Source organism: Pezoporus occidentalis, unplaced genomic scaffold (assembly GCF_034315485.1).
Source record: "Pezoporus occidentalis ecotype Australia unplaced genomic scaffold, CSIRO_AGI_Poc_V1 ctg196, whole genome shotgun sequence".
NCBI lineage: Eukaryota > Metazoa > Chordata > Aves > Psittaciformes > Psittacidae > Pezoporus > Pezoporus occidentalis.
Window position 1 is genome coordinate 2,466,555 of NW_026913811.1, and position 14,088 is coordinate 2,480,642.

At 35.1% G+C, this 14,088-nt stretch overlaps 1 protein-coding gene across 2 annotated transcripts in view; it reads left to right on the forward strand.

The window, feature by feature from the left end:
- ADAMTS19 (ADAM metallopeptidase with thrombospondin type 1 motif 19) overlaps positions 1-14,088 on the forward strand; it is a 152,787-nt gene that overhangs the window by 88,086 nt on the left and 50,613 nt on the right. Inside the window, exons 9-13 of one of the 2 annotated variants that reach the window (XM_062617455.1) lie at positions 963-1,103; positions 2,283-2,433; positions 8,222-8,323; positions 11,156-11,286; positions 12,697-12,866. In XM_062617455.1, the coding sequence (XP_062473439.1) occupies positions 963-1,103; positions 2,283-2,433; positions 8,222-8,323; positions 11,156-11,286; positions 12,697-12,866 (695 nt within the window). The remainder of the gene's footprint in view (positions 1-962; positions 1,104-2,282; positions 2,434-8,221; positions 8,324-11,155; positions 11,287-12,696; positions 12,867-14,088) is intronic. The other variant, XM_062617456.1, reaches the window with a different exon arrangement.

A 14,088-nucleotide genomic window follows, 5' to 3' on the forward strand; every position in this document is an offset into this window, starting at 1 on the left:
GCAGTTTGATTGCTCTTTGGCTGAAGGAAACAGTAAGAGGTATAAAGCTTTATTTATCCTAAAGTTTTGCTTTTCTGCAGTGCAGAGTAGGGCTGCAAAATTTCAGCACCGCTTTGAGTCCAGTGCTCTGGACAGTAGTCCCATGCTCGCTCAAAAATCTTCAAAATTAGCCTAGAGTATTTCGTTTATTTATCTTAATGCCAGTCAAGCATGTATCCACTTTGCTAATTTTGAAAACTTCATTTTGATTGAAGTCTGTCTTCTTCTTCTTTGTTTACTTTTTGTGAATGATGGTCACAATGAGTCTTCAGTTAATGTAGCATCTTCAAGCTAATTTTTAGTAGAATTTTTAGTTGCTCTGAGAACTCACTGGGATGCATATGGATGCTGAGTCTTAAAGTCAAAATCCATTGACTCGCTTCAAGAGTGGTAATTCTAGCAGTAGTCGTTGAAAGCACATTTAGGTGATTTTTCTGTAGATACAATAATTATACATTAATAAGCATTTTACTATTCTATAAAATGTTAACGAACAGAATCTTTGGAATTAAGATAGAATCACTGCCAAAGTATGGAACAATTCACTGATGTAAAAAAGTAAATTTCCAGTATTTCTGTTGCCATTCAGTGAGAGAAGTACATTTCATTAAACCTGAAGTAGTTGTGCAGTTCTGAACATTCAAAAAGTTGCCCAAAGTATATGTTGAACAGCTCATTAGAAAGTATCTTTACCATCAAATGGACGAGGCTTCAGTCTCACCTTATAGTATAGAACTGCCCTCCACACACAGTTCCATGAACTTCTGTGAAAAGTATCATGGAAAAATACCAGAAGAGAATTCTTACATGTAATATGCATGAGTTTTTCATAACCCTTGCAAGAGTTTTAACTTATAAACATTTTGAAAACAACTTGTTATTTTGTTGTGCTTTGGTTTATTTTTAATAACTCCAAAATTCAGCATGGGGATAAACCACGACAATGACCACCCATCCTGTGCAGATGGTCTTCATATCATGTCTGGGGAGTGGATTAAAGGACAGAATCTTGGGGATGTTTCATGGTCTCGGTGCAGCAGGGAAGATCTGGAAAGATTTCTCAGGTATATCATTCAAGAAAAAGAACTCTTACTGTTTGACATTTACAGATGGTGGCAACAAGTATAATGAAATAACAAGTTTTCAGTATTTCTACCACTTCTGTGGGAGATATCTCTTTGTATAAACCATTAAAATAATTTTAATTGTCATGAACTATATTTGACAGATTGATTAAAATCTGATTTCAACAATTAATTGTATTTTTATATATGCATGTGTTACGGTACATCATTATACTTATATATATTATATACATTTATATATATGTAAATATATTTATATTAGTATCATATGTATTGAAGAATGTTGGACAGTCAATGGCCTATGAACATTATGTTGATTCTCTGATCTATGTTGTACTGTTTAATATCAAACCATGCAGTATAATTACATTATTTCAATTTTTAATAGAAATTTACTGTGAAATATTTATTACAGAATAGTATACCCAGAAACCAATTTCAAACATTTAGTTTCATCTGTATGGGTCTGCTTCCTAAAGCTCTGTTCCTTTATTAAGTTTAAACAGTTAAGCAGTTCTCAAAGGTCTGCTTCATGACACTGGAATAGGTAGTATAAGTTAGATGTATCAGTCTGACACATCTGTAGTGAATCTAGACAGAAATCAAAACTATGATTTGGTGCTTTAACAAACAGGTTTAAGTATTTTCCTTTTTTTTTCTTTAGTTTTTGAGAAACGTTAAATTTGGCTACCAACTCAGAAATGTATTTTTTAAAACATATACATATGTAATTTGAAATTATTAATTTGAGGTCCTCAATTCATATTTCAGGTACTTTGAGATGTGAAAACTAAGCTACACACCTGCCTATGCATTATCAATTGTCTGTTTTTCGTAGCTGTTTAAATCTCTAGCCAAGCCTTAATCAGTTCCTTAAATTTTGCACTAAAATGTTGTCCAGCACTTTCCTGAAATTCCTACTGTAGCAGATAAATTATATTGTCTTTCTGCAAATGTGCAACATCAGAACAGACCGTTAACTTTTATCAAGTAATCCATATTAATTTATACAAAATCATTTCTCTGAATGACAGCAAAGTGCTGCAAATGAAAAATCTCAAGAGTCTATATTTTTCTAATGTCAAATGCATGTTTAAGTCAGTGTGACAATCAGACATTTTAGGATTGCTCAGCATATAAATCTTTGCATATTGCCAGGTCAAAGGCCAGTAACTGTCTGCTACAGACAAATCCTCAGAGCCTCAATTCTGTGATTATTCCCTCCAAGCTCCCAGGAATGACCTACACTGCAGATGAACAGTGTCAGATTCTTTTTGGACCAACAGCTTCCTTCTGCCAAGAAATGCAGGTAAGGATGAGTGTATACTTCAGAAAATGCACCTACGAACTCATTTTTTCTGTGAGGGATATTTGTGTGTATGTGTTTGTGAGAAAGGGAACATAGTATCTTTCAAAAGAGAAGTTTATACTTTGCTTTCCCAAGTTAATATGAGTATTTTAATTTTTTTATCTTTTAAGTCTTGATTTGGATCTCCAAACATCCTGAGTCATGTTCTATCATACCATACCACTGGTATCTTCTTCGTACTTTGGAAGAAAATGTCATAGTGTGAAGACACCTTGTGGCAATGAATGGAGTATTTGCAATGTATTCCACTTGGGACCGGGTTTCATTTGCAGGTTCAGTTTCATCACATTTTGGGTATTGAATTTCCATATCTGACCTGTATGTATACCTGCATACAGCAGTAGAGTATACCTCTGAACATATGCTGCCACCCAGCAGTCCCTTATGAGCCCAAGTGGAGCTCTGCAGTACCATGGCAGTAGGAGTTCTGGTACTTAAATGAGTTTGCTGACATAGCTTCATGTCATTGCATGAAACAGTGCCACTGTTTGTTAATATTGAAAAGACAGATTGCTAAAACTGAATAGGTCCTGATGAATTTAAGGCCTAATTCTAGCAGACTTCATATCGAAGAAGCATTTAAGCACTTCGAGAATGGTTTTAACAGAGAAAAATCATCCTTCTTTAATGTCAAAAGAATAGGTACTAAATATGCTGAATTCCTCAAGACAAGATGGATAGATTACAAAAATGGATAAAGAATATGGAGTATGAACATGTATGATAATATAGCGACTAGAAGGTACTGTGAAATAAAATTTCGTCAAAGCAGTCAGCCTGGAAATGTCAGGAGTATTTAATATGAAAGCATAATTCCTTACTCCAGTTCTTCAGTTCTCTTTGTCTTTCCCACTTGGGCATATTACTCTTTTTGGCAAGTTTCAGTGAAAGTAATAACTATCCTAAAGATTCTCAAATGAAACATTTCAATACACATATGACTAGTGCATGCATAATGAAAAGCACAAAACAAAAAGTGAACAGGAGCTGTAGGATACTACATAGTCATTATTCAAAATAATACTGTCTTATTGAAAACATTTTGACTCTGAAAGATGAGCAATAGAACTCAGTGCAGCGGTTATACGGATGCTCCTAATTACTTCCAAGTGCTTTTTTCATGAATTGCAATCTGTTTCTTGTTTTTCAGTACTTTGTTTTCAATTACAATATGTTATTTTGGTTTCTCATTCTCTAGAAAGCTATTTGGAACAAGAAAATGGTACAATGTTAGCCCGTTATTTCTTACAGGTCTTCTTTACCTGGTAGAAAGAAGAGTTTGAAAAGTAATTGAAGAAGAAGAAATACTCAGACCTGGAGACTTGCTGTTATATAATACCTTTACTTGTTTTTCATTTCTCTGGACACTTCTCCTTTAATACCATTGTGCTTAGCTCTTATTCAGTCATTTAAATTCAGATAGCCAAGTGCTCCTTGTTATGTTTCATTCACAGATTCTTCTCTTCAGGTCCTGACTCCCAGATTTTTATTTTATAAATGTTACAAAGTTAAATTCAGTTAAGGCTACCCTGATAGTGTTCAGTTATTTGCACTGAGAGTAATTGTTCATGTCTAATAATCTTCAATCGTTTTCTCATTTTGGGGGGATTTTTTTTATGTAAGAAGACTCATTTTGGCTAAAACACTTATCCTTCCTTTTTTCTGCACTTCCTGGATCATTACTTTAGTAGTTAGTTTAAGAAAAGTAGTAAATATTAGTGTTAAGATACCATTGTAACTTAAATGCAAAGATAGGTATGTGAGCTTGCTTTGAAGAAAGAACCTGGTAATGATGCAAGACAATACAAAAGGCCAGTGGTCTTTTCAACTAAAATCCTGCAATTTTTTTTTTGGTTTTCTTCATAAAACAAGTTTATTGCTTGATAGCCTTATTGTCTTAACTGTAAGAAAAAGAAAACTTTGTAACAGTTCCTGAGAAAAGAGCAAAGGGAAGAGCCTTTTGCCGTTTCACAAAAATCCTCTGCAAAACTGGTAACCCTGAGCCGGAAATCATATAAACAAATACTGAACCACAAAATTATTGTAATGCATCTTGTTGTCCACAAGCCAGGAAATGAGAAAGAAACATACTCCTTGAAGGTTCATTTAAACTTCAGTAAATCCAACAATTTATAGCCCAGAAATCCTTGGATACATTCTACTTGCTGAACAGTTCGTGCACTTCAGTGTAACTGTGAGAAGATTATGAAATATGTCAGAGTTTTAGGGTTTTTGTGACTGGAAGATAATTTGATGAGTGGACTTCAATGCAGTCTTTTACATTAAGCAAGTATGTAACAGCTTTTCAAGAAAGAAAATGAGTAGCAATGGAAAATAATTTTCTTAATGATCTAAAAATAATCTACAAATAATGTTACTGAGCAGCACTTTACTATCATTTACGGTCAAATTACGTGGCAACCTCTCAGAAACAGTTCAGATGCCAATGATTTTCCCTAGTTATCAAGAATTCTCTTTATAATTTAATAGTCCTTTTGCTAAAGCAAAGGATTGAAGGGACCATTGAGGGTCTACTCCCATATATTCCTGAGTAAGCCCCTCCCACTTCTGTTTTATGAAAAATGCTCAGACTTTTTTTTCCTTTTCATCCTTATTTTAAAGACTTTTCTTTCATGCCCTAAGCAAAATTTATAGAGCCTGAGAAAGTGTGAGTGGATCTCAGAATGTAAGATTTACACCATGTTGCCATGCTTATCTTGTAAGGGAGCCAAGTTTGCTTTTATGCCCATGATGTCTCACACAAGAATCAATTAGACCCTAACATTGTTTCACATAACAGATAGTGAGATCATGGCCCAGAAGTTGTTCTCTATGATTAAATGTGATTGTAGAACTTGACAACTTAATATAATTGTTGAACTATTCGATGCTGGCTTTTAAGATTAAAGTCCAGGATGCGAACGCTATCTAGTCAGTTCCACTAAAACAATTCTTGTCATAACACAGCTGTGATCTTTGCACAGAAGTGGAAGACTGGTTAGATTTCATGATGATTTTTAAGGCATTTCAGGGAAAGATCACAATGAAAAGATCAAAAGTCATGAAATATTACAGCCCTGGTGAAATATCTGTCCTCATCTCCACCAGCACACTTTAAACAATCTTGACTTCGCACAAATACATTTCTGAAATGTTCTTTTTGTCTGTGGTCTTTCCTCTCAACTGGACCATCTTTCCAAATACTTATATGGTTGGAAATGCATCCTTCTGGTGCACACAGACCTGCCTTACTTTTTACATTAATTAAAAAAAAAAACCAAAACCCTACCCAAAAGCTGGAACGACTTTTGCTCTTTCTGTAGTAGACTTTCATGTTGTATCTTACAAGATTTTGCTGTTAAAAATTCATTCTTTCAGGAAAAACAAAACAAAATAAAATACTTTGTGTGTGCTTGGCAATATTATGTTTTCCAGTGTACACACAATGAATTATTTTACAGGTTGTGAATATCTAATATCACATATATAAGTTTATCATCTCCAATAACTCTTACTTCTCTGGCTAGTCTAGAAGACTTTAATGGCTGTTAAACTATGTTTGTGATAGATAACTGGCAAACCTCTGTGAATGTTAATAGCTATTTTGATTTTGAATGAATCAAACTTTGTTCCCAGAGGGGTAAATTTCTTGTTTAGAAGTTTATGCTCAGATTTTGAAGTGATTGTAATATTGGCACTGGCCTCCAGATTTTCTGTTAGTTTTCATATGTGCATTATATTTGTTCCCCAGACATATGCAGAAATCCCCCAAATGTCAAAAGTTAAATGCTAACAGTAGTTCTCATTTCTCTCCCTAGTGCAGTAGCAATGCAATTTTGAAGAATAAAGAGTAAGGAGTGATTTGTGATTTGTAAAGAGCCTATTTGTGATTTGACTGAAATGTAAAGCCCAAAAAAAACTTACAAGTCATCCTTCATTTCTTTGGATTGGGGAATCACAAAGTCTAGGATGAAACATTATAGTAATATTGAATGCTTATTTTAAAAATTGTTGAAGAGAAGCAAGTGGTTTTAGAATACAGTTCACTTAAGGCTCAAAGATGTTTCTGGCTGGGGAAGTTATGTTCTTGGTTCATAAGGAGGTGGTACACAAGTATTTGCAGAAACATGCAGATATATACAAAACACATTAGCAAGTCAAGTGTCTTTACTTGATTTACTTTACACAGCTCGAATGCATTTATGTGGTCAGGTACCCAAATCCTTGTGAATCCGACCTCGTTTTCCTGAGTTCAGAAGAGTTGTTTCCAGATTTGTAAGGAACTGTAAGTTTGTTGTCAGCCATTTTACAATGATATAAGATTTAGGGATATTTAAAAAAAAAAATATCTTAATTAGAAATGTTCAATTAGCGTATATTTTCGTGGAGTTGTTCCAACAGTATAGTTTGTCATTGCAAGGCTGGTATGGAAACACTTTGTCATGAACATCTGATACTTTGTCTCATTGACATTGTCTCCCAAAACTGGCCCAGAAATTTTGCTAAGTTTAGTTTTCAGCTTTGAAAGTGTATCTTTCAGTGCGTGTTAAAAATAAAACAAAAAAACTCAAAACAATTCTCCCATGAACAAGAGCATAAATTAGAGCTTGATGTTTTAAAAATGCTTGTTAAAATAATCCAGGAACGGGATGAGACTTCTGTAGCTATATTGTAGGATATGCATAGGCTATCAACTGTCTTACTAGTTCAGACCACTACAATCTTTGACTTTTTCTGAAAGTTTATGCTACAGACATTTTTACATGCAAGACTCTCACTGGAACTGTGCTGTTCCCTGTTTAGACACAATCTTTTGTTGAATTATGTTTCCTATGCTGTAAGGCTTTTTTCAAGTTAGCATAAGGTTTATTGCACATTTTCATGCATGGTGTAAAAGGCGGAGACTCGTACTGGATTTACCAATGCAACAAATTTCCGTTAGAAAAAGTTCTGGCAAGGATTTCAGAAAAACAATCGATCTTTATGTTATCCTGCCTGCAACCTGTCTCTTGATCCTTCTTGCTCCTCTTTGGAAATACTGTACATATTTGTAGGGAATCAGTCTGCACAAGCAATAACATTCACGCCACAACTGAGCTTCATATTCCCTGTGTACTCTTCCACCCAGTTTACTGTAAAGACAGCAAGGAGAATGAAGTCATGACTGAAAATCACGGGAGAAAGAGGACTTTTTAGAGGAAAATAGGGAAAGCTGCCAAGGAAATTGGGGGTAATGTAAGCCAGCATTCTTCAAGGCTCAACTTTCTTTTGAGGAACATGAAACTATGATGTTCTGATGCTGATGAAGAGGGACAGAATAAACAACTTTTCTTTCCACCTCTGAAATTCACCATTAACAACTACTGCAGTCATCTGCCTTCTCTTTTTCCCAGCAAAAATATCTCACCCTGATTTTTCAGTTTACTTTGTGTCTTCATTGTGGATATCAGACTTGGTAGCTGTCTTGAGGTATTTCTACAGGAATGAAGTAAGATAGCAGTCATTGGAATGATATGAGCAATGGGGACTTGGAAGCCCTAGAGCAGTATGATTAGTAAAAGCCTTAAGCAAAATTTGTGGACTTTGGGATTTGTGCATGTTGGACCTGTCTTTAAACATATTTCAGTACCATCAAACTGTTAACTTCATGACAACTTTAGTAGATTGCATGCAGAAAGCCTTGCATAACATAGGTTTTGTGGTTATCTGTGTGTTATTTGGTTTTCAGCATGTCATTTGCACTGGGTTGTGGTGTAAGGTGGAAAGTGAGAAGGAGTGCAAAACTAAACTGGATCCACCAATGGATGGAACAGACTGTGATACTGGAAAGGTATGTTTCTGGTGGAAAAGCAATATAAATTATATTGAACACCTAGCAGTTAAGGTAACAAGCTGAATAGGTCTTTGTTTAAAGTTCTTGCTGCTTACCTCAGTTATAAGAAAAATCATACATATATAGTTGATTATATGTATGATATGTGATACATTATATATTACATATTGTATGATACAGATATGATTTAGAAGTACCTTTCTCTAACAGTGAATTAAAAAAAGCCAAAGCCACAGATGTTTTGATGCTTACATGGTTTTATTTCAAATTTGTTCTGGTTTTGTATCCTATTTATGAATGGAATGCCATTACCGTAAACAGAAACATAAGCTGTCAAAGATAGATACAAAGTTCTCAGCTATGATTTAAGATTTAGAAATCATATCACCAGAGGGATTGATACAGAGTGTGTTTATCACAAGTGATAAACTTTGTAAATCAACATTTGTAGTGTCAGCGCATGTAAAAGATTGATGTCATTACAAGTATGCCATGAAAGACAAAGTAAATGGTCACCTAAAGTCAGACTTACATGAAATGTCCTTCAAGAGCCTTCTTGTTTGAATAATCTCTGTCATCTGTTTATTTAACTGCAAATAAAGATAAATAACCACAAACAGATAATAGAGAGGAGCATGGATATATATTGGGATTTCATAATATTGTCCTGACAGCTGTTTCTCACAGGAGTGATTTGCTCTTTGAATCGTATTACATTCACCAGAACTGTCATCATCACCCTACAAAAGTAAACAAATCTATAAATTGACAGATAAAATGATCGGATAACACCATTTTCCATACTAAGGGAAATACAGGGCTTATTCTTTTTCATATCTTTAATGATATTTGCTGCAAATATTTGATTTTGATAAATGTGTGTAGTTGATATTCTGTCTTGATATTTCTTTCCAATATCTGGAAAGTCAGGGACACGCCTTTTGTTTGATGTTGCAGTCTTTACATTGAGACTAACATCCATGGTATGGAATGAGAAAGCAGTACCTCTTATTAAGAGTACTCAAAATTTTCCCTGTGAAACCATTGCCGTCGTGAACTGGGCACCCAAGATTAGTATGCGTCTTGCACATTAATGTCTGATTTGTGAATGGAGGTAATAGCAACTTATTGCAGGGGACCCATTCTAACTGTGGGAATATTATGGGTAATGACATGGGTCATAGGAAAGTCCATCGATGAAGTTAACACTGTTCTCTTTATTGTAGAGCTTAGTTAGCAGGGAGTAAATAATTACGGCTAAGACAAAGTACTGATTCTCATTCGAACAGGTCATTGAGCCTTTTGCCAGGCTCAGAGATCTCTGATTTATGTCTACCAGTAAAAAGCTAAGCAGACATCACTGAAACAGCTCAGAGGATTGGAAGGGATTATTCTTCTGTTTTACTGTATTAACTGTCCAAGATGAGCTGCAGATTACACAGATCACTGGATTTGTTTTGGTTTAGTGATACTGTAGAGATGGAGTATTGTTGCCTTGTGCTCCTCTTAGGACCTTCTGAAGAGAGGGAAATTTCAGTTGCACAGCCTGTCCAGCATGGCTGATTTTAAGTCAAGGATTTATAAGCATCCCTCAGAGTCTACATTATGCAGATGCCACCTCTAGAAAAAAAACGTGTTGCCTATTACATTGGAAGGAATATCTTTAAATAAATCTGAACATTTTTGGTCTCAAACATACAAGAGTATAAAAAAATCTGTGGTATAATTATGTCATCATTGAAATGCCATGATTTAAGGAAAAAAAAATTGAGATTAATTGATCAATAAAGACCAGTTTGAAACTGCAAATGAAGTACGAAATATCCATATAAGGATTTAGCACAGACAATGTGACGGCAATTCTAAAAATTAAAAAAGCCTTTACTGACTGCATTGGTGGCATGTTTTCGTTTCCTTGAAATATGAGACTTCTTCATGAACTTTATCCATTGATAACAGTAATTCACAAATAATTCAGAGTGCAAAGAGAAATGGGTTAAATTACTGATGTTAATGGCATTAAGTGTTCATTGTTTACTTGTAGCCTTACTGTTTTGCAATAGCTGAATTTTTTTAATACGTGGGATGGGTATTCAGCTGGTATAAGTTGTTAAAGTACTAGTTTCTGCAGAGTTATGATTCCTTACACTAGATATAGACATGGTTTACAGAGCATAATAATATTGATTGGATAATTTTTCAGTGACAAATTGCAGTTGTCCTAGAAAATGATACATGCTAACAAGATTATTGAGGTAATTATTATGATATAAATAAATACCAGAAATTCTCATCTTTCTCAACACTAGCTTATTAAGGCTTCTATTCTCTCTTTGAATGCAAGTTATGAATAAAATATAATTTTCTCTATTACTTGTAATATCTCTTTCAATTGAAATTGTCACTGGATGATCAGTGACAATGCAGTTGCTGATAGTTACATGGGAGCTGTAATTGTAGTTCGCTGCAACAGTGAACCAAACATGTCCTGAGGTCAGCCCTGTACACTGTGCTGTGATCTTTTTTACAACTCAGCTAGAGGATGATCTCTGCAGTGGGTTTGGGCTAGATCCAGCAGCGCTTTCCTAAGAAGTGCCCAGTCTCAAATAAAGCGGCCACCATGGTCTGGGGACCAGAGAAAGGTCTCTGGCTTTCTTATTTACTAAGATAGAAAAAAAGGTTTTGGGCAACAATAGGAAAAAAAGCATACCTGGCTCAAACCATATATTGAACAAAATGTTTATTTTATGCTTCCTGTGTGCTTGTGGATCAGTGAATTGTTTTGCATATGACTTGATTTATTTACTTAAGAGCTGAATTTTCACCTAGCAGTGTAAGGCTGGAGAATGTATCAATCGGACCTCTTTTGTGGAGCATATGGAGGGGGAGTGGAGTGCCTGGAGCCCTTGTAGCCGTACTTGCAACACTGGAATCACCAGTCGACAACGCAAATGCCCTGGGTAAAAACAAGTTCATGTTTCCATTGCTGTTCATCAGAACTTCTAAACAGAATTTAAATCTTATGAATACAGAAGCCCGTCAAGATAAAGTTCTCCTGTACATTGGGGGTTGGAACTAAATGATCTTAAGGTCCTTTCCAACCCTAACGATTCTATGATTCTATAAGCAATTTTTTAGCAATACTGAAAAACACTCTAGGAGAATAGGTATTTATTGTTGGTTGTTTTTTTTTTATTGCATGGTAACACTTTTTATCCTCTTTTCTGCTTCTGTCAAAAGCTTAGATAATATTAATGGGAAAATGCAGCTTTCTTTTTAAATTTCACCTGAAAAAACAACGGAAAATTAAATTCATAATTTTTGAATTGCAGAGCTAAGTAATGAAGACAAGTAGAGAAGAAAGGAGAGGGGAGAGGAGGAAAGGGAAGAATAGAGGAACAGGAGGAAAGGGAAGAAGAATAGAGGGAAGGGCAAAAAAAGGAAAGGGAGGGGAAGAAAATAGAGGACAGAGAAGGGAAGGGGAGAAGAGAAGAGGAAAAGGGATAGCAGGAGGAGAGTGGAACAGTGCAGGGCAAGCCAGGGGAGAGTAGATGATTTAAGAAAATAATAGAACAAAGGGAAAAATGAAGAAAGCATAACAGATTTTGGGAAAAAATGATGACAGGAAAGACAGAGGGATTAAAAAAGAGAAATTTGCGTAATGAAATGTGAGGAAAACTTGGATATGGTAATACAAAAGCATGGTAGTCTAACAGAAGCCTTAGATGTGCAGAATGCTTTCATATTTACTGACATCTAAGCGCCACTTCCAGCTGTATGCCTAAAAGCTACTTCTAGAATTTCTGATGTCTCAATTTTGCTTTTATTTATTCATTTTTTCCAGGCAAGGTTACAAATAATTAGCACCAGTTTCTGCAGTTCTCAGTTCTTTTGAATTTGTTCATTAGGACCCGAAAGCACAACTGGAGAGACCGAAAAGAAACAAGATTATGTTGTCTGAACTTTGCAACACCACACTTTTTAAAAAGCATGGGTAGCAAACCAGCAAGTCTTACTTCCTTTCAGTGGCACCTTTGCCTCTGTCCAGCTAGAGAAAAGTCACCTGAACTATATCAAAACTGCAGTTGAGATTCTCTTTCCTGAATGCTCCTACTAGTACTAGTGCTTCTTTTGGGCCAAATGTACATTATGGTTTAGCACCCATGACTCTTTATATGTAATGAAACCAGTACAAACTGAAGGCAAATATGCTTTGTTCTGTGACTTTGATTATTTTGTGGGTGATTTTTTAATGTTGTTTGTCAACAAAAAATATTTGTTATTTAAATTTGTGTCTAGCATAAACTGTGCTGTAAGTTTGACAAAACATTTCAAACAATAAAGCATTATATTTATGCCATCTTTTCTAGTTCAGGCCTTGAAGGAGAGTGTCATGGTCCAATGATGCAGTATAGAGTATGTGAAAATCCTTCTTGTCCTGCTGGCATGCCTGCCTTCAGGGACTGGCAGTGTCAGGCTTTCAGTGCCAGATCTTCCTATCAGAAGCACGTGCACCAGTGGCATGCTGTCATTGATGATGGTAAGTATAAACCATCACCACATCCTTATCATCTGCTCATAAGGCTTATATATTGTTGCTGTTATTGTTGATCAAGTCAGATAAAATAAAAACTAAAGCAAGCAAACAAATTAACCCCAATCCAAAGGGTTTTGGCAATTTTCATTTCATAGACAAGATCTGGTGTAATTTTTACATGTCCTGAATATTTTGTCTTATATTCCTGTTGAATCTGTCCTTGATGTGTAATGACTACCTTTGAACTGAAATTCAGTATCAGTTTGGTCCTGTTTAATCAGAAATGAAGTATGAAGTGACTCGGAAATATAGCTTTCTAGAGGAATGCTAAATCATCAAGCTTGCATAAATCAGTTTTACTTCTACCTACAAAGCTAAAAAGACAATATGGATATTGTAAGCTTCTATTTTTAAGGAAGGAGACACTACATTTAGCATAACACTTGAGTATTTCACATACTGGTGTTTGATTTTGGCGTAAGTCCATATGTTATGCATACTGCATACTTAGATAAGTTTTCTGTAATTCCTAACAGCTGCTGCATGCAAAGTCCAGGCATACTGCATGCATGCTTCAGTGTAACAAACTTGCTTAGATACCATACCATTAGGAGTGTGCTCAAGTAGAAGTACAGTGATGTTGAACTTACAGTATCTGCAAAGATAATGTTGGTGTAGAAAATCAGCAACTACAAAGCAAAACGTTATACCCAAATTCTTGCTAGGAATGTGAACAATAGCTGCCATTCCACCAAATTTTCTCTAAATCTTTATGTGACTTACTTACTCTAAAACCAAAACCAAGAACAGCAGCAACAACAAAAAAAACAACAAAAAAACCCAACCAAACAAGAAAACATCAGAAAAACCTCAGTTATAAAAACAGTTAATTTGAGAAATTAGCAAAAGCACAGCAAGTGGAGAGCCTGGAACGACACAGGAGTACTGTAGGTGTGTATTGTTACGCGTTATTGCCATTTATATTTAACTCTTACAACAAACTATAAGAAACCATTAGAAAGCACAGTTTTTAAGAGAACTATTTTCAGAATCCTGAAAAATGTGAATTTCTTATCAAGAACTTAATATATGTCTAGCTAAACAAGGATTGATTATTTTATTTTAAGCCTTTTCTCAAGGTGCCAAGTGAAAACTTTTGAGACTATTTTCATCAGGCTTCTATATTAGCTCATTTCATAGTAAGGAGAACTCCATTTTTTTATAG